Source organism: Miniopterus natalensis, chromosome 19 (genome assembly GCF_054644295.1).
Source record: "Miniopterus natalensis isolate mMinNat1 chromosome 19, mMinNat1.hap1, whole genome shotgun sequence".
Lineage (NCBI taxonomy): Eukaryota > Metazoa > Chordata > Mammalia > Chiroptera > Miniopteridae > Miniopterus > Miniopterus natalensis.
The window spans coordinates 24,781,780-24,806,411 of record NC_142099.1 but is presented as its reverse complement, the minus strand read 5'-3'; the positions used below and the strand labels follow the sequence as shown (position 1 = coordinate 24,806,411).

General features: G+C 48.9%; 1 protein-coding gene across 1 annotated transcript in view; it reads left to right on the top strand.

Moving 5' to 3' along the window:
• The window catches only part of SMYD2 (SET and MYND domain containing 2), a 43,147-nt gene extending 18,515 nt beyond the window's left edge, over positions 1-24,632 (top strand). Inside the window, exons 2-12 of the mRNA XM_087828142.1 lie at positions 835-898; positions 6,285-6,395; positions 8,815-8,875; positions 9,567-9,691; positions 13,477-13,544; positions 15,538-15,640; positions 18,119-18,229; positions 18,897-19,017; positions 19,971-20,145; positions 22,041-22,149; positions 24,200-24,632. Coding sequence (XP_087684268.1) covers positions 835-898; positions 6,285-6,395; positions 8,815-8,875; positions 9,567-9,691; positions 13,477-13,544; positions 15,538-15,640; positions 18,119-18,229; positions 18,897-19,017; positions 19,971-20,145; positions 22,041-22,149; positions 24,200-24,280 — 1,129 coding nt within the window. The 3' untranslated portion in view covers positions 24,281-24,632. The remainder of the gene's footprint in view (positions 1-834; positions 899-6,284; positions 6,396-8,814; positions 8,876-9,566; positions 9,692-13,476; positions 13,545-15,537; positions 15,641-18,118; positions 18,230-18,896; positions 19,018-19,970; positions 20,146-22,040; positions 22,150-24,199) is intronic.

Sequence of the window (24,632 nt, the reverse complement as noted above, 5' to 3'; positions counted from 1 at the left end):
CTTTAAGAATTCTGCCATGTGTGGTTTAATTCAGTAGCATCATAGTTTTTTTTAAAAAAAGCTTTGGCTCGTCTAACACCACAAACACTCACATGTGGCAGTTGGAAAACTCCCATATCCCCGTTCTTTCTGGGATGCAAATAACCCACAGGCAGTGCTCAGGGAGCACTGACCTAATTAGGAAGAGGCAGGAAAACCGCTCCGTAGCACACTGTCGGGGTGGGTGTATGGACCAATCATATTTTATTCCAGGATATGGCCCCACCTGCTAGGTTGCATTATTTTCAAACTTCGCTCTCTGGACATCTGAATTACTGACACACGCGATTTCATCTCCTGCATCACTGGCATCTCTAAACAATAAAACTTGTCACTCATGTTGCAGCTCTGGCGTACCCCAGTCCTCTGTCTTTATGATGTCAAACCTCCAAAGTGGTTTTATGTCTGTCCCTCTTTAGCAGGTGAGGAAATCAGGACCCAAGAGCCTTTGAGTTGCCCAAACTACTGAGTAATAGTGCAGGTGATGTTAACAGCTGTAGTGTCCCCAGCCAGGTGCACGAGTCAAAGAGCATGTCACTCCCCTCTTTGGAAAGTGCCCTTCACGGTGTCAGGGGCGGTCAGTGCCGGAGCCTGTACTATTGGACTCGCTTGTTCCTCAAGGACTGAACCTGGTCAAAACCTCCTCTGGGAAAATGCCACTTACTGGTGGGAGAGTCGGGTAAGGGGGATCTTGGCTTGGCTTCCCAGCCAGATGGCTTTGGTGATTGCATGATAAAATGTGCAGTGTCACGTGTCTGTGCCTCTCGCCACTACAGTGCCCTTTCTGTTTTTAAGGAAAGAAGGATTGTCCAAATGCGGAAGATGCAAGCAGGCATTTTACTGCAATGTGGAGTGTCAGGTAGGTGGTGGGCCAACTGGCAGGGAGGGCCTTGTTTCCTGTGAAAATCGGGACCCCAACACCCTTCTCTTGCTGGTCACGGCTTCCCCAGCACCCTCCTGCAGCCGGAGCTGGAAAGCATCGCTGTAGTATAGGGTGTGGCTGGATACTCTGCTTACTGGCCCAGGACCAGGGCAGTAACATTCGGGAGCCACATACAGGACCAAGGAAAGGGAGCAGGAGGTGAAATGGGGAAGGACACGAGGAGAGCCATGTGGGGCCCAGGCAGGTGGATTACCAAGGCCGACAGTTCGCCCCCAAGGCCACCAGCAGCAGATGGAATGTGCAGAGATGACAGATGAGAAATGTTAAAATGCTGCCTTTAAAATTTTTAAATGTTTACCCTCGTGGATCTGTATTTTTATAAACATCTCCAGCAGGCCACACATCACCCGCAGGCTGTTTGAACCCGGCCCGATTCCAGCTGGATGTAGGTGAGACCTTTGTGCAGGCAGAGGGTGGCTGCTCCGAACTTATACTTGGAGCTGGGGCTGAGTGGGTCCAGAAGGCTGGCCGCCTGTAGACCAAGGTCATCTGGTTTGATGGATAAGCCTCAAGGACTGAAACGGGAAGGGGAAGCTTAAGGAGGAGTGTGGAGGAAGTCTCATGGGCTCCTTGAGGGACTAGGAGTGGTGTCTTCCAATCTCTTTCTAGATATTGGGTCCCTCAAATGTTCACAGGTATTCCACAAAAAATGAGTTCCAAGTCCCAACAATCTGAATTGGGGGAGAATATGACCTTTGACCTCTGCATACTCTCACCCAGCCTATTTTTTAAATGGAAACCTAAAAAATGCACCTGCCAGTGTCTTCTTTGCCAGAAAGCTCTCCGAGTGTGCTGGGCACACACTCCCCACCCCCCCGCCCGAGGGTTTCCTCTTTCCAGGGAATGCGGTGTCTTAGGGGGTCCCAGTCACTGTGTTCACTCTCCCCAGACCCTCCTCAGTAACCTCAGTGTGTTAGGATTTTGCTGTATTTTATACAGTTTGGCTCTGTCTTGTCCCATTTACTTTCTCTTGATTGACTTGGCTCGGTGTGATCCTGCCAGAGGAAAGATTTTAATTGATGATGCATAAAAGGGTAATGGGAGGAGATACAAAAGAAATAGAAGCTCCTTTTTAGTTAGGCTTGTTTTGGAACCTGTGTGTTTTAATGAACTCTATTTATTTTTATAAATATGCCTGGAAAGCTCGGTGTATTATTCCCTCACTCAGACTTCATTAAATTGCACCATGACTTAGAGAATAGTTTTAGAAAGTTAATGGTTTTAGAGGAATCATTGGGGAGTAGAACTTTCTAGGGTGTTGTTTCTTAACATTAACAAGTAGAAAAAAGCTGTTTGTGTTTTATAGGTAGAGGTGATGGGGTTGTAAGTGCTTTTGAAAGTAAGAAGGGGCATGCCCTGGCTGGGATTAAAAAACAAAACAAAAACACATGTGAGGAGCATATGGCTAAAGATATGAGGACGTCCTTGATTTTTATGAACTGGAAAAGCCTGAAGTGAAGAAATGTCTTAGAAATGTTCCCATGACCTGCCGTGGTTCTGGGCGGCTAGCGAATGGGGCCGGAGCCAGAGGTTCACTCATGGTTAAATTCGCTTCGGCCTTGCAGATACAGCGTCTTAAACTGAGCCACTCGTTTTTTAAAATAACGTTTAGAAACCTCTTGTACATGTTCTACAGTAGGAAAACCTGTGTACCGAGGGCTGCACCCCATCACTCCGTTACGGGGAACACAGACCAGAGCGTGTGCCCTTGGGGCGGGGGCTCAGCAGCGTAGGTCATCCTCGGTCACCTTCCCTGAGGTGGGCAGTGCGCACCTGCTTCCGTCTGCTCCTTCCTCTCGAATGTGGTGGCCGCGGGAAGCAGAAACTGTGTGACACTTCCTTACTAGTCCACCTTTTAGGAAAGCACACATACGTGTGTACAAGTGGCCTGTGTCTGTCTTGAAGGCGCCGTGAGAACTAGAGAGGCACCAAATGCAGGAGTTAGCGAAGGGGACTCTGTGGGCAAAGAAACTGCTAATACTAAAAAATAAAATTAGTAAAAGGCTAGCCTAATTTTTCCCAATTTTGCCCAGTCTGATTGTTTATAATATCTTATGTGCAAAACTAGGGCTAATTGCCTCTGTCAGGTTCTCTAAGATAATGTGGACCATCACCTTCCAACAAAAAGGGAAACATTATTATTCTGAGACATTTCCCTTGGTGAAACTTCTGTGATTCTGCACTTCCCCAAAGATATCCAGCTCTCTGCTTTAACTGCTGTGTGGGACTGTATGATGTACGGGCGCTCTTGCTTTTAAACCTTGTGTTCTGATAAAGGTGTACACTACGTAAAGTCAAAGACTTCCTCTCCCACCCCTGCCTCTAGGGTCAGTGCAGAGCTCATTGAATGAATGAATGAATGAATGAAAGAATGAACATGGACATGGACAATTACCACAGTCTGCTGCGAGGGCACCGTGTGCCGGGCACTGTCCTGAACAGCTTCCTGTGGGTGAGCTGATTGGACCCTCACCTGTCCCTTTGTGGTGACATGAATGCCTGATTATCCTTGGAAGGTCCTCTATTTCTTGGTAGTCTTCAAGCTTTGTATCTGATTATCACTGTTGGAAGGTGTAAAATCATAGACTCAGAATTCTGGACCTGCTAAGTAACTTAGGGATCATGTTATTTACAGCCAAGGATATGAATGCAAAGGGATTAAGAGAGCTGCTGGGGTCACATAGCTGCGTTAAGAATGCAGGTTTCCTGAGCTCCAGACCAAGTCCTCCCTGGCAGCACTCGGCTCCCTTCCTCCCCCCACAGCCTGCCCTGTAGTTCGGTTCCCTTCCCTTTGAGGACATTTACATCAGTAAATGTCAACATTGTGTGTTATTTATAGTGACATTAATTTTGTATTAAGTATATTAGTAAATAATGAACAAATCATATTAAGAAATGTTAATATTAAACTTCTTTCTCCCAGGAGCATATTGTTGTTAAACACCAGACACACCATCCACAGTTCAGAAAACCAACATCTTACAGGCCCTGGAGAGGCCTTTTCTTAAGAGTTCCTAGGGTCATAGTGGACACTTGTTCCCAGTTTTTAATTATGCATCTGTCCCCAGCTGATGTTCCCCATTTTCCTGAGTACCCCTGAAGCCCTGAAGCCCTCTGTCTTTCTCTTTTTGCTTTGCATCGGGGAAGGGAGCTGGTTTGTCTTCAGGGAGCTGGACCTACCCATTCCTACCTGGTTACCTCATCACTGTGCTCCTATTTTAGGCTTTGGCTAAGAGCAGATCCCCTCCTCCCTTGTGAAACCTTGTCATTTCTTCCTCTCTCTGCTCTCAGTTATATTCGGCATGGCGTTAATTAACTCTGCAGCACGTCTTGGCGCAGAACTTGAGCCGAGGGTTTGTGTCACATACCGCACTAAATCATTCAGTAACACCGTGTCCTTCCTTCTTGGGAAAAGGTGGAGGGAAGGGGGTAGGGAGACATCGTCACTCATTCAGCAACTTAATACTGAGTGCCCAGTAGAAGTCAGGCGCTGTTCTAGGTGCTGGGCTTAGAGGTGTGAACAGACCAGATGAAGTTCCTTTATATTAACGGGGTGGGGGGAGCACTAAGCCGGAACAGCTAATGAACATGTAATATATCAGGTGGTGAGAGGTACTAAGAAGAAACATAAAAAAGCAAGGAAAGGGGAGCGATGGGGAAGGGGCTCTTTTTGGTAGGGTGCTCATGGCAGGTGCCTCGAATAGGTGATTGGAGCAGAGACCTGGAGGAGTGAGGGTGGGGGTGATGTGGACATCGAGGAGAAGGTTCCAGCCAGGAGATACAGCATGTGCGAAAGGTCCTGAGGCAGGAGCGTGCTCGGTCTGTTCAAGGGACAACGTAGGAGAGTATGTGGCCGACGCCGTCAGGGGCCGGTGGGGGGAGTGGGAATGACGCCCTTCACGAGTGGCTGCACAGGTCACCTGAGACATCAGAAGGTTCTGAGCTGAGGTATGGGGTGATCTGAGTTTTGTTTAACAGACTGATGACTCTGGCTGCCCTGTTGATCCCAGTCGGTGAGGGTCAAGGGCAGAGCAGGCATCCGGTCGAAGGCAGGGGCCGTGAGAGGTGAGAGGTGCCAGGGCTGCCACGGGCTGGAAAGGTGGGTGGTAAGAAGCGGTCAGATCCTAGGTGTGTTCTGAAAGCAGGGATGATGGACTGGACAGAGAGTTGAGTGTGGGGTGTGAGGGAGACCAGGAGGGCTCCAGGTTTCTGGCCCGAGCATTTGAAAGAATGGACTAGCCGTTCCCTGAGGAGGACAGGCTGGGGGAAGAGGGGACAGCACCCAGTGCCACTGTGAGGACGGGTGTCTGAAGACTCCCATCAGCATACTAACGGGCTCTGACGTTTCCCAAATAAAAGTGACCCCCTCCCCCCTTCACCCTCTAAGCCTTCACTCCATTTCTCCCAGCTCCCAGGCCTCCTTCCTCCCCCACCCGTCTCTCATCCACTGTCAGCAGCCTGCCCTCCCCTCACGATGCCACACCTGGTTTTTATCAGACTCGGCCCTGGCCTCCATGGTGCCCAGTTCTCGGCCATCCCACACTAACCGTGTCACCAGCTGTCACGGTCACTTCCTCCCCACTCCTTACTCTCTTCCGTGGTCTCCACAGCCCCTTGTGTCCTGTCCCCCCTCAGCCTCCCAGACTCCATGGCATCGCCACCCTTTCCATACTGAACACGTGTCCTCTGCCCTTGGCCTGGGGCATACAGCTCCAAGACCTGGGCAAGAAAGGAGTACAGCTTCCCACTGCATCTTCAGGAAGCCTTTACGCCTAAATATTCCCAGTAGGAGCTGTCACCAGCCTCCCGAGGGCCCCTCATGAAGCCCTCGCCCGTATTCTGTTTTGTCACCTAGCAGAGGGGACTGGTTGCTGTGCACATCAGGCCCGGTTATGTGCCCCGGCGGGAGGCCAGAGCCAGAGCAGAGCTGCAGGGCAGCTGAGCCACATCAGGGCCTCAGGCCCAGGGCCCTCATCCCTGCGTTTTGACAACCTTCACAGATAGTAGAGAGGTGGACATGTCGTCTGGAGTAATGAGAGGCTGCAGAAAGACACGAGACGCTTCGTGAAAAAAACACAAAGCGAATCTTCCCGTCCTGGCAGCCTTGGCCAGGCCTGAGTCAAGGTTACAAGACCATATCCACCTTAAAGGGTATTTTCATGTCTGCCTGTTGTGAGCATCGCCCCATTTTCCAAAAGGAAACATATTTCCCTTGACCTCAGCCAGGAGGACTTGTTGCATCCTCATGAACTTCATTCCAGTGCCTGTGTGTTTAATCTTTTATTTTTTTTAACCTTCCCAGAAGGAAGACTGGCCCATGCACAAGCTGGAATGTTCTCCCATGGTTGTTTTTGGGGAAAACTGGAATCCCTCAGAGACCGTGAGGCTCACTGCGAGGATTCTGGCCAAACAGGTGAGGATCTGGGATCCCATTCAAGTGCATTTCATTTCATTTTTTTCTTAAAGGTCAGAGAGATGAGTAACTGACCTGTGGTGATCATCTCTTGTTGAGCATTCTTGGACTCCGCTTCCTGTCACATCCACATGGGCAGGGCTGGGAACAGAACTCCAGGTGTGGGCTGGTTTGTCACTTGCCCTGTGCGACTTAGGACGTCCCTCACCCTAGGCCAGGAACATGGGCGCAGCTATGAAATGCTTTCTCTTTATGAGATAAGATTGTATGGGAAAATACGGCTTTTCAAGGCATGAACACACAATTGAAAATAATGAGCGCCTCCTAGGGAACCAGCCTGGCCTGCGGAGCGTTGAGATGTGTCCCCTCTTTCCTTTCTGACTCAGAGAGGGCACCCCTGTGCCCCCCCTTTCTGTACAATGCTCAGTTCTTCTTGTCTCCTTACCTGCCCATGTCTAGGCAGGTGAGGGGTGGGATGGGACAGCCAGAGGCATATGCAAAGGAGAAGAGAAAGGGGAGTGGAAAAGTGGAAACCGAGGCAAGGGAAAAAGGGTAGAAGAAAGAAGAAAGGAAAGAAATGCTCCAGCCGTTTCCTCCCAAGATGCTGCCAGGAACAGCTGCTGTCCCTCGTCTGCTCAGTCCTTACCGACCGCGTGTTAGTGAGATGCCTCATCTCCAAGGGACCAAGCCAAACAGACGGGAGGAAAATGCCACGGAACTTGTCCTCGTGACACAGTGAAATGGGGCCACGCGGGGTTCACAAGGTGTTTATGTCCACAGAGGTGCTTGCTGATCATCAGATGGTGTCGGAGCCTCTGTACCGTAAATGTTTTAAAGCTGAAATTGCATCTCCTTCTTTCTGCCACCCACCCCTTTTAAAACTTGGTATTTTTCTATCTGAGCCAAATGTGATCATAATGATTAGCACAAACCTGTCCCCAGACTAAGTTGGGATCCTGGGTCACGTAAACAAGAAGTAGATCATTTCTGAGCTCTGAGCTCACCGTTCCGTTATGTTCAGCCGGGGTCAGGCGCCTGCTGAAATGCCACCGAGCCAGCTCAGGGTAACCAAAGGCACACAGGGTGCCCGCAGAGGGAGCCGGAGAAAGCAGGATTGTTTTCCCTGGAGGAGCTTAACTTTTGGATCCTTACTAACAATTACCTTTAAATATATGCAGAGTACTTGGTCAGAAGGAAAGGGTAGGGAGCAATGGTGTGGCTGGGTGAGGTGTCAGGGTAAATAAGCCATCCAGTTAGATGTGCAGGCACCCTGAGAGGGTTGGGTGACCAAGCTGCTGTTTCCCCCCCCGTCCCCCCACTCCCCTCCCCTCCCCCCCCACCTCCACTCGTTGATGCTATTTATAGATTTCTGGTTAAGAATTCAGAAGAAGCTGGTGTACTTTCCTGAATGAAAAGCTTTCCCAGGCAAAATGAACTACTAATCTTATAGAAGTGCATCCTGTGAATGGAAGATTTCTGCTCCCAAAAGGAGCTATTGAAATATTTTGGTGCTAGGAGGGTCGTCAGAATGCTGTGATGAGTTTTCACCAGTTTCATTCAACTCTTATTATAATTACTACGGCTGCTAATAGTCCATTAAATGAAAAGTTACCTGGCCACCTTTTCATCTCTGTAGGATCCGATGATTAAAAACACAGACCATTTGTATTCTGCTAGCTTGCAAAGGATTAGGGGAGACCGGCTACCCAGCTACCAGGGGGAAGCTTAACATGTTAACTAGGGAGGTGAGCTCGCCCCGCCAGACCACCTGTATCCCCACATTGAATGGCCAGATTACAAAGGCGCGCCTCGGGCCAGCTCTTGAGCTCTGCTTTTGAACTCTTGTCAACACCAAGTTTATTCATGTCCTCAAAGCCTGGCGGGTTTACTATTGTCAGCTCCTCTTGGGATGTCTAGAACAAAGCCCACAACGGTTTCAAGCGAATCCGGGCTCACAGACACAACCCAAAGTGTTCTTTTTGAAACACAGAATTTGAGATCATTTTAGCTTATGCTTAAAGAAAGTGGGAAATGGGTGGGGGGTTAGATTTTGTTCCTTTTCAGAAGGAGAAATAATCAATAGGATGGCTCATCTGTAGACTCGGTCCTTTTAAGCCAGGGCCCTAAAAAGTTGTTTTCCAGCCACTGTTCTTTCCCATAACAAGCATTTTTGAGCCTACTGTGTGCATAACATTAGCAGGGTGTTAGGAGCACGGCAGACACTTTAGAAAGCGTTTCAAAGGAGTCTTGGATTTGAACGTTGGGCAGACGCTCTCAGAGCCCCAGTGGTGGATTCTCGGGTCACTTTCTCTGCTTCATGGAGAGTTGTTGCGTTTTGTTCATGTGAATGTAAAAGCGAAAGGCATTTTGCCCTGGTTGTTAAAATCCATATCTGTGTGATTTCTTCCCCGATCACTAGGAAAGGCACCCAGAGAGAACACCTTCAGAGAAATTGTTAGCCGTGAAGGAGTTTGAATCACGTAAGTGTCTCTGGAACCAGCTGAGCAGTTACTTTCTCTCCACATTGAACATGGACGAGGCAGGACTGAAGACAGGGCGTGCTCTCTTATCTTAGTGTTGGTGGTGATTTTATAATAAATAGCTTTTATTTTGACTTATGTGCTATTTTGAAAAAAGACTCCAAGTCATTTTTCTGAGTCGACAGGATTATCAGGAAATAATTAAGGGGAAGTAGGAACTTGAGGGATGAGTTACTGCATCCCGAGCTATCTGCTGTGGGCTCTCCTGGCCTGCTGAATATTTTTGGATCTTTGCTGAATTGCAGTCCTGTAAACAGCTGATGTCCTTACTGAAACTCTTTAAATCAGGGGCTCTCCAGCTTCTTGACCCTGACACAGATTCCAGGGCCACCTGAGGGGTCCTTGACTGGACTGAGGCTGGTTACTGGTCACTGCCACACATCCCTGACCCCATGGCTAATGGTCAGTTGAAATTTCGTGTCCTGGGTGACCTCCGGTTGTCAGAGGAAGAGAAGAATGATTTGCATGCCTTTCTCCCCTTGGGTTCATCAGTTAGACCGCGTGATGAGGAAGAATATTTTATGGGGCTCCACATATTTGTCCCCTCCCTTCCATGCCATTTACAGTAAGAAAAGAGTGTAGCTAGAAATCCAGTTCTCTACCTGCTGAATAATGGTTTGTTTATCCACAGATCTGGATAAATTAGACAATGAGAAGAAGGATTTGATTCAGAGTGACATTTCTGCCCTCCATCACTTTTACTCCAAGCACCTCAAATTCCCCGACAACGAGAGCCTGGTAGCACTCTTTGCACAGGTAAGGATGCAGCATCGGGTGACGCCGGGTGTAGCTTTCCCCACCCCAGCCCCTGTCCCCAGCACATACTCGGTGAACGTGAGCAGAAGTAGAATGATGGCATCTATGAGGACAAGGCTCTTGACCGGTTGGACCCTGCTTGGCATGGCCTTGCTAGGTGACCTTGAGCACGTCAGGGTCCTCCCTGTGCTGGCCCTCGGCTTGATGGGTGGAGCACAGGAAATTCAGCCTCCCTCTGCCTCTCGTCACAGGAAGAGTTTATGAAAACAGAGGCGTTGCCAGTGCCTGGTACAGTGGCAGACAGTAACCTCTTTGACAAGAAAAGAGGTTCCCACATGAAATTTTACTTTTCTTCTCTTAAACCTTCCATTCTGATAGCAGTGGTTTTTTTCATTCCTTTAACACTGTGTGATAAAGCAGAGGCAAATACAGATGTCCCCACAGAGGGGAGCCCCAGTGGGTCCGGGTGCAGGATGTCTTGTCAGAAATCTCTAGAGAAGCCCAGGTTTACCCAAACCAGATATAATGCAAAATTATAGAAGTTTCTAGATAAGAGCAACATTAGAGAACTGGGACCCAGCCGTGTGGAAAGGCTAAGGCTACGGCTCAGGTACAACAGAGAAGAAAGTGCCTCCGGCACCCTCGGCTTCCTGTTATTGAGAGGGTGGCTCTTCCTGGCACACCTGCTAGACCGGATTTCTCTCCCTAATATGCTTGCGTTTTCCCCTGCGAGCTGAACATGTCAATGAAGGTGACCTTTCCAGAGGGAGAAATGCCGAAATACTGCTTTATGGTGCAAGAAGCTGCATTCCTGCCAGAACCCTCAGACTCCAGATACAGAAGGGAGCTTGGGTGGAACTCACACATTATTCTTCAAACAGGATGAGCATCACCTAGGTACCCTTTGCCCTAGTAATTACATTTCCAGGAATGCATCCTCAGGAAGCGATCAGAAATTACGGGCAGAGGTGGGCATGCAATTTTATCGTGGGGTTCTCTTTAAAACCAGAGAGAGAGAGAGAGAGAGAGAACTTTTTTCACACATGTATAACCGTAGATAATTAATTCCTTTATATATTTTATGTTTATCAAATTATAATATCCATTCTGAGATTCTGTGTGTACACACAAATACACTTATACAAACACACACACACACATATATATTTCATATGTACATTTGAAAAGGGACATTCAGTATCCCCGAAGAAAACTCTAAGGCAAAAGCGAAAAGTGCTGTCCCAGCCTCACCCCACACTCCAGTCCTGCCTCTCGGCCCCCAGCTGCCTGGCCGCTGTCCCAGCCTCTGAGCCCGCTCATCTCGGGTTCACGGGAGGCCCTAGTGGGTTAAGTTGTGGCCCAGCCGCAGCTGGCAGCGGAAGGTGACTGCACTCCTTCCGTAGCACTGAGGTGCACTTTAATCGCTGGGAACATATGCATGGTCGGGAAATGTATTTTTGGTGTGCAGCCTACATCTAGTCTAAATGCTAATTATGAGAATAACTCTAGCAAGGCACTTACGCTTGATTTGACTTGAAAAAAGGGACTGCGGCCCATGTATCTTCCTTAACACCCAAGTTCATTTTTCTTCTCTGGGGATATTTCAGAAGGCAGGGAAAGCTGACAGGCAAATTGCTGTGCAATTTGGCTTAAACACCATCACCGCCTCCGAGAAAGGAACAGTGATGACACTGCTTATAGGAACCTTTGCTGATGAAGAAACACTCGCTCTTGCACAGTCAGAGGAGGGCAGAGGGAAGAGAGCCACCAGTGGTCCTCGAACATTCGAGCCTGAAGGCATTTGGAGTCAGACTTGAGCTCCATGCAGAGGGAGAGACTGAGAAGCAAAGGAGCAAGTGTCCCATCCCGCAGAGTTAGTCTGTCCCTAGGTCAGTTTGAAAATTGTTGCTAGATTCTCTCCTTCATTCTGCAAACATTTGCTGTTGCTTTGTGGGTCCCAGACATGGCCGAGGCATGTTGGTATCCAGTCTGAGACTGTACATAGATCACTCAGTACTTACGAAGCTGGAGGACACATAGTTCATGCTCCAGTAAACTTTGTTGAATGAATGAAAGTCCTGATTAAACTCTTACCCAATGTTGACTGATGGTCATTGCTTAATGGTAATAGGTTAATGTCCTGATGACAGAATAGGTCAGGATACTTGAAGTTGGCACAAAAAGATGGTATGCTGAGTCTTCTACATAGAAGTGCCCAACACCTCAGTATTTCAAAGGCTGTGTATTATTCTACTAACCCTCAGTCATCTCTTTTTATGTTGAAAATTGTAAATTCTGATTGTAAATATGTTGAATTGTAAAAACTAAGTCAAACCCATCATAGCCTTTACTTCTCTGTGTAGCAAGATTCCCAAGCCTTTGACATTGGCCTTTTAATTTTAAGTAAAATCGCCACATTAACGTTCATAGATCAGAACGATTTTTGAAGAAACTCGGTGCAGTGTAAAGAAACACTTTTGCGTTTCTGACAGCAAAGCTGTCAGAATGTCTAGTGTGAATTCTGACTCCTTATTGTCCCACTTGCTACTTATGTGGCCTTGAATCATTGACCTCTCTGAGCCTCAAGTTTCTACATCTGTAAAATGGGTTATGCCAAAATAGTGTTGCAGACATAAGAGAGGTAAATATGTAGCACCTAGCATAGTGCCTTGCCCTGAATAAAAGCTCCTCAAATGCTAGTTTTCAAAAGCCCACTTTGGCCTGAAATGTACCAGCGCGGTGTCTCCTGTGTGGAAGAGCCTGGTCCCAGCCCACGGGTGAAATCCTTCAGCACATGTGCCTCACAGATACCTTCCTAGTTGCCTGGGAGGAGCAGGGCCTTTGCTGCAGGCATTGGACTAGTCACTGCTCCTCTCTGACCTCAGTTTCATCATCTGACAAGTAAAGAGACTGAGTCCCCTTCCAGCTCTGAAACTAGATACAAATAAAAACACCCATTGCACTGTCTCCCAATAGGCTGGACGCTTCTTGAGGGCACAGATTTTAGGGTGTTCATACCACGTGCACAGTTCCCAGCACGTGAGTTCTCAATGAATATCCATGAAAAGAATGAAAGTATGGAACAACGTAAAATTGGGGATGTGTCCCTCATTTTTATTCTGCAAGCTCTAGGTTAGGCTTCAGAATGGTGAGAGTTGCCCTTGGCATTTTTCAGTGTAACATCTCGTTTCAAGCATGAGAAAGTGACCAGTGGTTGAATTGACCGGCCATGAAAGGAAGGTGCCAGCTCCTCAGCGTCAGGCCCCTCTGCCTCTCGGGGTGGACAGCAGTTAGATCAGCTGTATAAGGCTGTCCTGTTTACCACCTCACAGCAGGACACGGGTAACGAGTTAACTGACTTTTTGTTTTTAATGGGAGAAAACCAAGGACACAGGACTCAAGAGATGGTCTCAGGATCACACTACAGATCTGTGGCATGATGGGGTTAGACTCCAGGAATACGAACTCCCATTCAGATGTGCAAACTTTAGCACTTGAACCTCAAGTGGTCTGTGCCCTTTGGCTCCCGTGTGTAGGTGGGTAGGCAGGACAGACTGAGGGTGCTTCCCCCTGACAGTTCTGTTTTTATTTGTTTATACATGAAGCTGATAGGTAAATTGTATTTGAACAAAGGATACCTTGGCCAAAAGAAGGTCTTAAAAATCACTAAACCAGAACATCTTCCTAGTTCATTTGTTAAAGGTCAGAAATTAAAGAAATGATTTCTGTGCAGACAGAACGTTTAGCTTGCTCCTTTGTCTCCTTTCGCCCCTTTCTCCCCGCAGGTGAACTGTAACGGCTTCACAATAGAAGATGAAGAACTTTCGCATCTGGGATCAGCAATATTTCCCGAGTAGGCTGAGTTTGGCTTCATTTCTTTCCTTTCTTTTTACTTAACACTAATTTGATTCTTTTTGTTTAAAAATACCCTCCTAACTGCATGTGGCAGACATGAAACTCCGAGTGAATTAAGACACCTTTTTAATTCCGCCAGATTTGAAAATATTTCCCCTGCGTTTAAGGATCTGAAGGTAGTTGTTAAGAGCACAGTTACTTGTTAAGTCCCACCAGGTCCGGAGCTGTTATTAAGGAGTGTTTTATAGTGTGCCCTGCTGAGAAACGGGCGTTTTTGCATATCCGTGGTTATGGAAATCTCTGGGTTTCTTGTGAAACGTTAATTGCCAACCAACAATTGGCCGTAGGCTTACGTGGAGAATATGTGACCTGCTTCTCCATCTGTCCTGTCTGAAAAAGACCAGTATAGAAACAGCGCAGTTTGGAGAGAGCTTGAACTAAAGCAGTGAACTGGGGGAAATTTCAAAGAACTGTAGGAGCCTTGCTTCCTTCAGGAACACTCAAGGAATTCGAGAAAGGCTAGCCAGTGGACAAGTGGAGATCTTCGGAGCTCTGACTTCAACGGATTGCCGAGAATGGCTTTGCCATGGTCTTTTTGATGGAACGAGTGTTTTCAAAATGCTTGTCCCCTGAAATCAAGCCCTGGCTTCACACACGGCGCGAAGGAGCCTTCCTCCATCCCAGTCTGAATTAATCCACATCGTAGATTATTCCGTCTAAAGTGACATTGCTTAATATTCGCTACAGGGGCCTTTGGCTTTAGGACGAAGCAGTTGTAGGCGTCTGTCGTGAAATGGAACACTTTTATTACTTTTTCTGCAAGATGGTTCTAGAACTCTGCTTTTGCAATACTGACGATTTTGGACACATTTGTTTATCAAGTTTCCCAGGGCCCGATTCCCTGTGGACCACTTGCTAGTAAGCTGCGTGGACTGCGATGCGTGGTGGAGGTGACCCGCCCCAAGCACAAGACAGGGAAGCTGCCGTGCGCTGTCCCAGGCTCCAGGCAGCCACAGACTTCACTCGGACCCCCGAGAAACTGGCGGGGGGGAGGGCTGCCCCCCTTGTCCTCAGCAAGCCCTGGGTGGCTCATCCTCCTCAGGCTCCTGGCCCCCTTTGCTCTTTTCGTATTCTTGGGGCAAACGGGAGAGGGGTTTTGATTGCTGAGGGTTCTGGCAAGTGGCAGTGGCCGCCGGAGCAGTGATACGTGGGGATGTGAGTGCCCACACGGGCCCCGGTTTCCAGGCAGTTTTAATTGGGGGGAAAAAAAATCCCTTTGGACTGAAATCAGTTCGGCATTGTGATTTCAAAGGCGGCATTTTCAGAGATCAAGCATTTTCCCCCCCGTAGTTTAGAAATTTCTGTTCTCAGAACTTTGACCCTGATATAATCAGAAAGCTCAAAGCCCCTCGCGTGGGCGAGCCTCTGTCCCCGCCGTCCCTGAAAAGCAGACAGCGAGCAGCAGGTGCAGCGCGTCCCAATTTCCCAGGTGAGGAAATTGAGGTGCGGAGACTCAAATAGGCTTCTCCGGGTCTCGCGGGGGATCACAAGCCCTCACTTAGGAGGCGATTTCTCAACATCTGAAGAAAACATGTTAGAAATAATCCACTAATAGAAAAAGCGGCTTGGGAATGACCACCGTTTGTCTCAAACAGTGTACAGGGAGGAGCGGCAGGTGCTGGGCTGTGAGTCTTGCCCCGAAGAAGAAGGAGTTTTGTGGGATTGTCGTTGCTGGTTTTATCACGTGTTTTTTTGTTTCGGGCTTAGATACCACTGTTTTGAATGGCACATTTCAGTTTTCAATATTGTGAAAGTTTAAGGTGACCGATGCATGCAGAAAAACCTCTTAGAATATGATGGCCAGCTATTAGATTTCTTTTGGTTAATGTCCTGCAAAGACCGAGTTGCTGTGACTTGGCCAGTAAGTAGCCGCGGATTCCCTAGACTGTCTGCCTTACTGAACAAATCAGGTTTTCTCTTCTGGTTGACAGCGTTGCATTGATGAACCATAGTTGCTGCCCCAATGTCATTGTGACCTACAAGGGGACCCTGGCGGAGGTCAGAGCCGTCCAGGAAATCAGCCCCGGAGAGGAGGTGAGTGCGTGGCCATGGGCGGCTGGGGCAGTGAGCACCAGACAGCTGTTCTGAAAGGGTAGAGAAATCACTGGATGAGACGGGCTGTGCGTGATCCTGGCAGTTCCACCGTATCCGTCCTCAGGTGTCCCAGGGTTAATGTTCAGATCTGTGACCTGTGGCTTGGAGTCCCACGCGCTTGGCTTCCATTTGGTGCTCACCATTTCCATCCAGGAGAAAACAGGAAAGAATAAATTTGAGTGAAGTCCCTCACAGAGATATATAGAGATTTATTGAGAAAGGAGACTGCTGAGGTGAGCAGAATGAAATCTCAGATTGCCTTAGAGTCCGTGTTCCCATTGCCAAGCAATGCAGTTTGAGCTTTATTTTTTTAATCAGTGAAGCTTGGCCTCTTTTTCTCCCCACAAAAGGCCAAAAGCATTGTTATTTGAAAGAAGAAAAGCAGCCCAGCAGTAGCTAAAGAGTTACCGCTCCAGCCCTGGCTGGGTGGCTCAGTTGGTTGGGGCATCATTGCATAAACCAAAAAGTGTTTTGGGTTCGATGCCCCAGTTAGGGCGCGTATGGGAGACAACTGATCGATGTTTCTCTCTCACATCAATGTTTCTCTCTCTCTCCCCTCTCTCACTCCCCCTCTCTCTAAAGTCAATAAACATATCCCTCAAATGAAGATTAAAAAAGAGAGAGAGAGTTACAACTCCAAATGACACATCAGCCCTTCCAGTCCTCTCAAGTCTTCATCTGAACTTGGGAGGGTTCACTCTTTAGGGATGTAGTTCAGGTAGCCAGCTGTGCACGCACCGATAGGGCAGTCGAGGTGGCCTGTGGCCAGGACGCACTGGTAGCTCCCTCCTTCACAGAGGGACATGGAGAGAACCAGATGCTGGGCCGCTGCTCGGTTGTGCCCTTTCCCTTCCCACTGGCCTAGCAAATCGCTAGATGCAAGCTATCTTTCTTAGGAAAATAATAAAAAATGAGGTTCTAGGCATTGTAATGATACACTTTGGATTAGATTTCGGTTTAATAATCTTTCATACTGTTTTAAGGTGCATGTCTAGCTTTTAAATATGAAACGTAATGGTCAGTGTGCTACATGGTGAAGGCCTTGGTTTCTCGGAAGTTGTCAGCTAACCCAGAGCTGAACTGAGATTTTCTCCCCTTTGCTAAACCCGTAACGAGGGTATCATGCCTGGGGGTCGCAGTGTCTTGGTTTCCGGATGTCTCGTGGAGACCACCGATGCCTTTTTGGTTAAAACAGATGATTGCAGTCGGTGAGAATGGGAGTCACCAGGCGCCAAGAGCTCCTGTGGGCTGAGGGGAGACTGGAGCAGTGTGTGGCCTGGGCTGGCTCCGTCTGGGCCAGGAGCAGTGACACTGAGCGGCCTCTGTCGCCATCTTCTGGGCTCTTCCGTCTGTTGCACTATGTGACCATCGGTCGTTTCAGAGAAATGAGGCGGGAGGCTCCTGCCACTGAGGCCAGGCAGGGCTTGCCCCTGGTGGTTTGCCCTCGGGTGCTCTCACACGCCTGAAGTGCTGTAACCTCACTTGGGGGAAGGCACTGCTTTTGAGGTGACTTGCCCTTCCAAGAGGAAGCATCCCATTCCCCAGGGCCTCGATGGGCTGCGAGGTCCCCATTACTGCCCTCTGGGGTGGAGAGAGCTTGGCGGCCCCTACAAGTGCCCCCTGCCTGCCTGCCAGTGCCCGAGGCTCCTGGCACGCTGGCGGCTTTGTGACATCCATCTGTGCAGTCAGACATTTGCCTGCTGGTGTGGGGTGAGCAGCAAGTCCCGTCCCAGCGAGTAGATAATGGCCACTTAAATGCCGGTCTCCTCCATATGCTCCAAGTCTCAGTTACAGACCCCGTCAGAAAAAGCAAGATGAGCCCCAAGCAAAGGCTTTTCCAAGTTCCCCAGCCCAGCGGGGTAGGGCATCAGAATGCCAGCGTCCTGGAGACTGCTTTCTCCCTCTGCAGACTTGTCCCAGCCTGCCGAGCAAGGCCAGCCTCTTGCTCATTGCCAGCAGATAGAAGGAGAAAGAGGAACAGATCAGTAATGCATATGAGTCGTCCAGCGTGTGAAATAAGAGAGGCCAGAGACAGCCCAGGGCCAGTCCCAGGGACGAGTAGAGCCTTTGCCCAGTGGGACTTCGCTTCTGTCCATGAGATGAGAGCATCTGCCCCTGGGACAGAGGCCAGCTTGCTCTCTGGGGAGGGGGAAGGTGGGGGTGCTTTTGGTGATCCAGCGCCCTGTGTTAGGGATTCTGTGTTCCTTGATTCTGTGGAAGGTGGGAAGAGAAGCCCTTTCTCTCCCCTGCGAGGAGGTGGCCAACACTGAGGCTGGCTGTGTTTACGTGGGTCAACCCTGAACTGCGGCTGTCCTCTGTGGCTGTCCCTGCAAGGACACCACCACAAACACTGGCAGGGATGAGTGAGCTCACCTGTGGCAGACTGCACTGCAACGTCCACTTTTTGGACCCCCTTAGGTCTTTACCAGCTACATTGACCTCCTGTACCCCACAGAAGACAGGAACGACCGGTTGAGAGATTCTTACTTCTTTACGTGCGAGTGCCAGGAGTGCACCACCAAAGACAAGGTAAGCTCCCTGGTGACGCGCCCGGCGGAGGCGCTGATCGGACTCCGTATCTCGGGACATCTCTGTCAAACCAGCGCCCCTGTCCCTGTGTGACTTGGGTGTCTCTGCTTATGGAGTTTCTGACCCTTTAAACCCACCTCACTGAGACAGTCTGAGGGAATCCAGTTGGACCAGGTCCCTGTTCAAACATGAAAACGTTTGCATTACACTGTACAAGCGAGAGAAGCAGTTGTTCTTGAAAAGAAACGACTGCTCAAAACAGGGAAGGGAAAGCACTACTGAGCATGACTTTCAGGCTTCCCAGCCTGTTCAGAATATGCGGATTTTTCTCTGGCTTTGGCCCAATTATTTTGTCAGTGCCGCCCCTCCTTACTGTATTCTCTTGATTCGTAGATGTCTGAGCACACGTACGTGTCCATAGCAAAACGTACCCTAGGTGCCCTGCCCAGGTGAGGAGTGTCTAGAAAATATTTTAGGGGTTTTTTTTTTGTAAAAAGGTAATGGTATTGGATTTCTGTCAGATCCATCACCTGATTTCCTTTATCTTTTAACTTTAGAACAGGCAGGCCTGTATCTCTGCCTGGGAGAATGTACTGTTTGAGGGGTTTCCCCATCAGTGTGGTTTCCATGGGAGGTAACGCCTTGCACGTGTGGACATTTCCCTCAGGATAAGGCCAAGGTGAAAATCCGGAAGCTCAACGAGCCCCCCAAGGCAGAGGCTGTCTGTGACATGGTCAGGTACGCACGCAACGTCATCGAGGAGTTCCGGAGGGCCAAGCACTACAAGTATATCCTTTACAGCTGGGGGGGGGGGGGGGGGTACCTGCACCAGGCGGCGGAGAGGGGAGAGGGAGCAGAGGGATGGGTTGAAGGTGCTGGATGTTGAAGGAAGAGTGTCTCCTGGTCCAGGGGTGAGACTCACTGACCTTCCATGGCTTGGAGTCATCTACATCAGTTTATGATGTCGATCTTACCTTATTTCTCCTTGTTTGACTAGTTTGGTTAGGAGCTCAATGTGGTGGAAGTGTTATTGTCTAAAACTATGCCGAAGAGTTCCTTGAAGGCACTCGTTTTGGGGATATTTTACTATGGGCACAGTGCTGAGGGCTTTGCTTATGTTTGCTCCCCTGATCCTCACAAGGACACTCGCCAACCTGGTCCTCACCCTGTGTTAGATGGAAACAGAGTCTTAGATACCAGATAATTTGCCCAAGGGACACAGCTCAACAGGCAGAGCCAGGATCCTGCCCCGCGTCTGCCGGCCACCACAACCCATATTCTTAATAACTATATTAAAGCATTTTCTTGGGTGTTGGAAGGGCATTTGATGTATACTAAGGGCAGAACTAAAACCAATGGAAGGAAATTGGAAAAAGTCATGTTTATTTCTCAGCATGGGAAAGAACTTTTCCAGGGTGGGGACTAATTCCTTAAAAAATGCTTCAGCTCAGCCGAGGTGAGGGTTTCAGTTTAACTAGGAGACTGAAGATTGGTGATTCTAATCAACATTGTTTACAGCGAAACTGAGGGTCTGTTGCCTGTGGCTGAAATTCTTTAGCTGTGTTTTACCAGTTGAGGTCTTCAGATTGTCCTGTTTGTTTCTACACTTTGGTTGGCTTTCTGTAATTTTTCAGAGGGTGAGGGTACAGGTGCAGTGGATGCAATTACTCCTTGAAGCCAGCCTGCCTTGGGAAGTCTCCCAGCCTGTGGGCCGCCGGTCATTTCCTTGACTCCAGAGCACCCCCTAGCGAGCTGCTGGAGATCTGCGAGCTCAGCCAGGAGAAGATGAGCTCCGTGTTTGAGGACAGTAACGTGTACATGTTGCACATGATGTACCAGGCCATGGGCGTCTGCTTGTACATGCAGGACTGGGAAGGAGCCCTGCGATACGGACAGAAAATCATTAAGCCCTACAGGTGATTGCAGTGGCCGTTCCGACCCTCTTAGCACGGGATGGAATCTGGTGATTTGGAATGTGCACCTGGGCAGTTTTGCCTTCTCACTGTCCCATGTTGGAACATTCCCAGACCACCTTTCTCTTCTCTGCACCCACATCTGGAGGTACAGGTGCAGGGTGCTGTTCCATTGGGTCCTGCCTGTTCCCTCCACCATCTGGAAGAGACGCCCAGGATGGCAGGTTGAGGTTAGGCAGGGGTTGCTGGGGTAAGATGGGTCCCAGGACCTACCCAGGTGCTATGCCCCTTGTAGTTCATTCAGACCGGTATTAAAAAGCCACCTGTGTGTTCCTTTTCCATTATTATTCACTCTCCCCCCTTGTGATTTTCTAAACTGCAGCCTAGTTTGCTAACAGGGTAACACCGGGACCATCGGGTTGGCTGTGGGCATTGCATATCCCGCCTAGGTCTGATGAATCAAGTTGGGTTTTAACGTATGGTCTAATAACTGTCAGCCATGTGGAAGTTTCCTGTCGAGAGGTTATTAACCCTTAACGTGGGTTATAGATGGAGGCCGTGGCATTGTCCTCTGGCTCCGACCAGCCACTTCAGGGCTGCGATGACCTAGGTCAGATCCCTCGGGTGCTTGTTAAACACATTTATATTATGCATTGACAGGATCCCCTCAAAACCAAGTGGGTCGGAATCTGAGCGTTGGACCTGAAATCCCCGTGTTCCAGACGCGCCCCAGGTGTTTCTCAGGAATTTGAGAAGCCCTCAGTTCACATCCTAAGATCAGGGGCGGTTAAATTTGTGTCTGGTCTGAATTTCCACAGCCAAGCTGGCCCTCTACTTCCCCCACAGTGCCCTGATTAGCCAGCAGGGGGAGCCCCAGGGGAAGCAGCTCCTAAAAACCTGCTCTTAGAAACAGAATTTGCTCTCTTGGGGATAATCTCAAAGCCTACCCTTCTTCCTGTGGTCTCATGCACACTTTCCTCTGTGAGATCCGGAGGGAGGGAGAGTGGGAGGCAGGGAGAATGAGAATGAATGAGGTCATCTCAGCCTCGGGGTTCCTCTCCCAGCAGGAACTGGCTGTACTGGACCCTTCCTGAGCTTACTGAGCCCCAGCTCTGGCCTTTGGGAGGGGGAAGCTGTCCCCAGGAATACAGCCGGAATGTGTCTCTTTTGGACGGATTTTGAGGGTAGTACAAACCAGCCTGTGAATAAACACCTCTTACACACACCAACACACATACTCTCGAGAGCCCATGAGCTGCCTCCTGGTCTCTGTTCCCAAGGAGAGGGCTCTTTCCTAGGCAAGCCCCATCCATCAGTCGGCCATCAGTTAAAACCAGACAGTGAATGCCCACTGAATATGCAGAAAGCTCTCTGCTGGATAGAGGAAGATGCTCTAGAAGAAACAGGAGGCGTTCTCCTGACTTCCGAACTTAGAGTTTTGCTAAACCAGCTGGTATCATAGAGTGTGATAGAAAGCTGGGGTCTTGAGACATTAATTAGTGTGTGCATATTTTTAAGTTTTTTTAAGTACACTGTCTTTTTAATATGAGGGGATAGGCCTGATGTCTTCACAACAGGAAATTTACCTGAAAGGATGGTTTCCCAATGCTCTGCTTTGGGTGCACCTGTAACAAAAATCTGGGACTAGGATTGAATGCTTTGTTTCTAAATATTTTTGTATGGGATTTCTCCTGTGGTTTCAGAAACAAAGTGTATCCTGGTGGTTCGACAGGGTCGACGCATCCACACTCTCCACCCAGACCTGCCAGGGTTCGGAGCAGCGTGGCTGCCATGGAGTGGGCACCGCAAGCTCAGCAGCCACGGGCTTCCTGTGCCAGGCCTGCGGGCTGCTCGGCAGCCTTTAACAAAGCGGCCTCTTGTCTTTTCCCCTTTTCCAGTAAGCATTATCCACTGTACTCCCTCAACGTGGCCTCCATGTGGTTGAAGCTGGGAAGACTGTACATGGGCCTGGAAAACAGAGCTGCGGGAGAGAAGGCCCTGAGGAAGGTACGGCAGACGGGAGGTCAGGCTTCTCTGTGCCTGCACGGCCCTCCTGCCTCACAGGCTGAGTAACAAGTGGTGGAGAAAGACCAGCTCTTGACCCCTCTGGCTATGGAAGTTGGGGGGGGGGGGTTCAGCAGACGGGGGTGGAGTCATTGAGCCTTTGCCGAGTCTGCGTCCAGGCCTCCTGTAAGGAGAGGGGCCACCACGATCGCAGGCTCAGCCCATGGCGGGGAGATCACACTGCCTGCCCTGTGCAAGTGGACAGAGGCCCCTGGGTCAGTGAGCTACATGCCAGGACCCTGACCTGTGTGTTGTTTTTTTAATTCTCAAAAAAAGAGAGAGAGATGGCACGCAGGACCCTGGGCAGCATCCGCCCACCCCTGGTGTTGGACAGCTGCTCTGTGCTGCCCGCGGGAGAGGGGCCGGGCCCTGGCCCTCACCTTCCAGCAGCGCAATTGTACCAATAAGTTCTCCGTGTCCTTTATATAGACGTCCACAGTAGATAAAATGTCATCTTTGGGGCAATCTGTTACTCCTGTCAGAGAATATTTGTAAAAGTTGGGGCCACCGACTAGCCGGGATGCCCAATCCTCCAAATTCCCCAAATCTTCCCAGTAGACTATTCGGGAAGATGGGAGTGAGCTCCCACGTCCCACATGGAAGGGTCAGGGCCCTGCCAGGCTAGGAGTGTGAGCTAAGAGTGACGTTTTCCATTTTTAAACCAGTGAATCTGTCTATCACCTTAGTTACTTGGTGGGGAAATGAACCAGTTAGGTCACAATTGCAAAGGGCTGGCAGATAATTAAGTATAAGGTCAGAGAAGGATAGAATAGGCCTGAACAGGGAACATGAGTCACGAAATGAATGCAGAGGGTGAGGGGAGGCATCTAGCAGGTGATCCCTAAGAACACCAGCCAGGTGATCCCTGAAGACCTGCGCTGTTCTTTGGCCTGCCTCCTGCTGGTTTGAGATCTAGGAAGAGAAGGGTACAATAGAAAGGAATGCTGTCACAGTCACAGGCCATTAGAAGTTCCCTGTTTGGGAGAAGGGGAGTAATTCAAGTTTTTCTCTCTGTAATATGGTAAAGGAGCAAAATAAATTCTTATAGGTGACATGTGATACATACTTTCTGTATGCCAGGCACTATTCTAAACACTTGATGTGTATTAACAACTCTGAGAGGAAATCGAGGCACAGAGTGGTTAAGTAATTTGCCCAAGGTCACACAGCTAGGAAAGCGATGGAGCCACTGGAAACTCTCACTTTATATCCCCTCTCACTATAGAAACCTTATCAAATATGTTCTCTCTAGCTGCCTCAAATGAAACCTGCACTGAGTTTTAAGTTTTGTTTTTTTTTAAAGAATAGATATTAAGAGGAAAGTATGCACTTTTTGAAAGGAAAAACTGTTTAGTCGTGTCTTACTGATCAGTAACATAGCCTTAAAATCAAACAGGTTTGCTGTCAAGTTCACTGTGGACTTTTCTGATCCATTGTTACCTGTTTACTTGGTTGAGCATGTAGCCAAATAAGTCCATCCCTAAAGCATTTTTTACTGAAATCTTAGAATATTGGGGCAAAAAATGCCATGCAATCAATTTCTCTGTCATTTCTTCAGCTACTGCAGAATATTTTACTTAGTGGTAGAAACTGAGTGACCCTTTAGTTACTTGATAATCTTGTCCTTGTTTTTCTTTTTTCAATCCTCGCCCAAGGATGTGTTTTTATTGATTTTAGAGAGAGAGGAAGGGGGAGAGGAAGAGAGAGAGAGAAACATCTATTGGTTGCCTCCCATATGTGCCCAGACTAAGGTTCGAACCCACAACCTAGGTCTGTGCCCTGACCAGGAATAGAACCCACAACCTTTTGGTGTAGGAGACGTCGCTCCAATCGACCGAGCCACCCAGCCAGGGCCTTTTTATCCCTTTTTGAGTCAAACACTGGAGCAGAGCACAGGCTCTGAAAGCCAGTTTGCATCCTGCACCTTAAAGCAGGTGCGAGAGGATGGGCTTCGGACTCTTCGCCCCCTTATCTGTCTCTCCATCTCTCCTAGGCCATTGCAATCATGGAAGTCGCTCACGGCAAAGATCACCCCTACATTTCTGAGATCAAACAGGAGATTGAAAGCCACTGAAACGATGCCCGGGTGGCAGTTTTTATTCAAATGCTCGTGCAGGAACCTTCAAGGGTTTGAATATTTCCAATCATCCACATCACTCCGGCATTTCGTACAGTCACTGCCATGAAAACACTATGCCACTCGAACCTTACACGTGGCTTACTTGGAATGGGTCTCACTCTAACCTAAGCTCACATTCATTTTTGAATGCCCTTCCGCCTCAGAGATAATGGCATGGTTTCATACGTTATCCTTTGGACAGGTTGAGTTCAAAAAATGTGATGATTTTCCCTTTCGTGCCTGTTACTGTAATGTTGTGAACAAACCTGAATGACGAAAGAGAATAAAAAAGGGAATAGTATTTGAA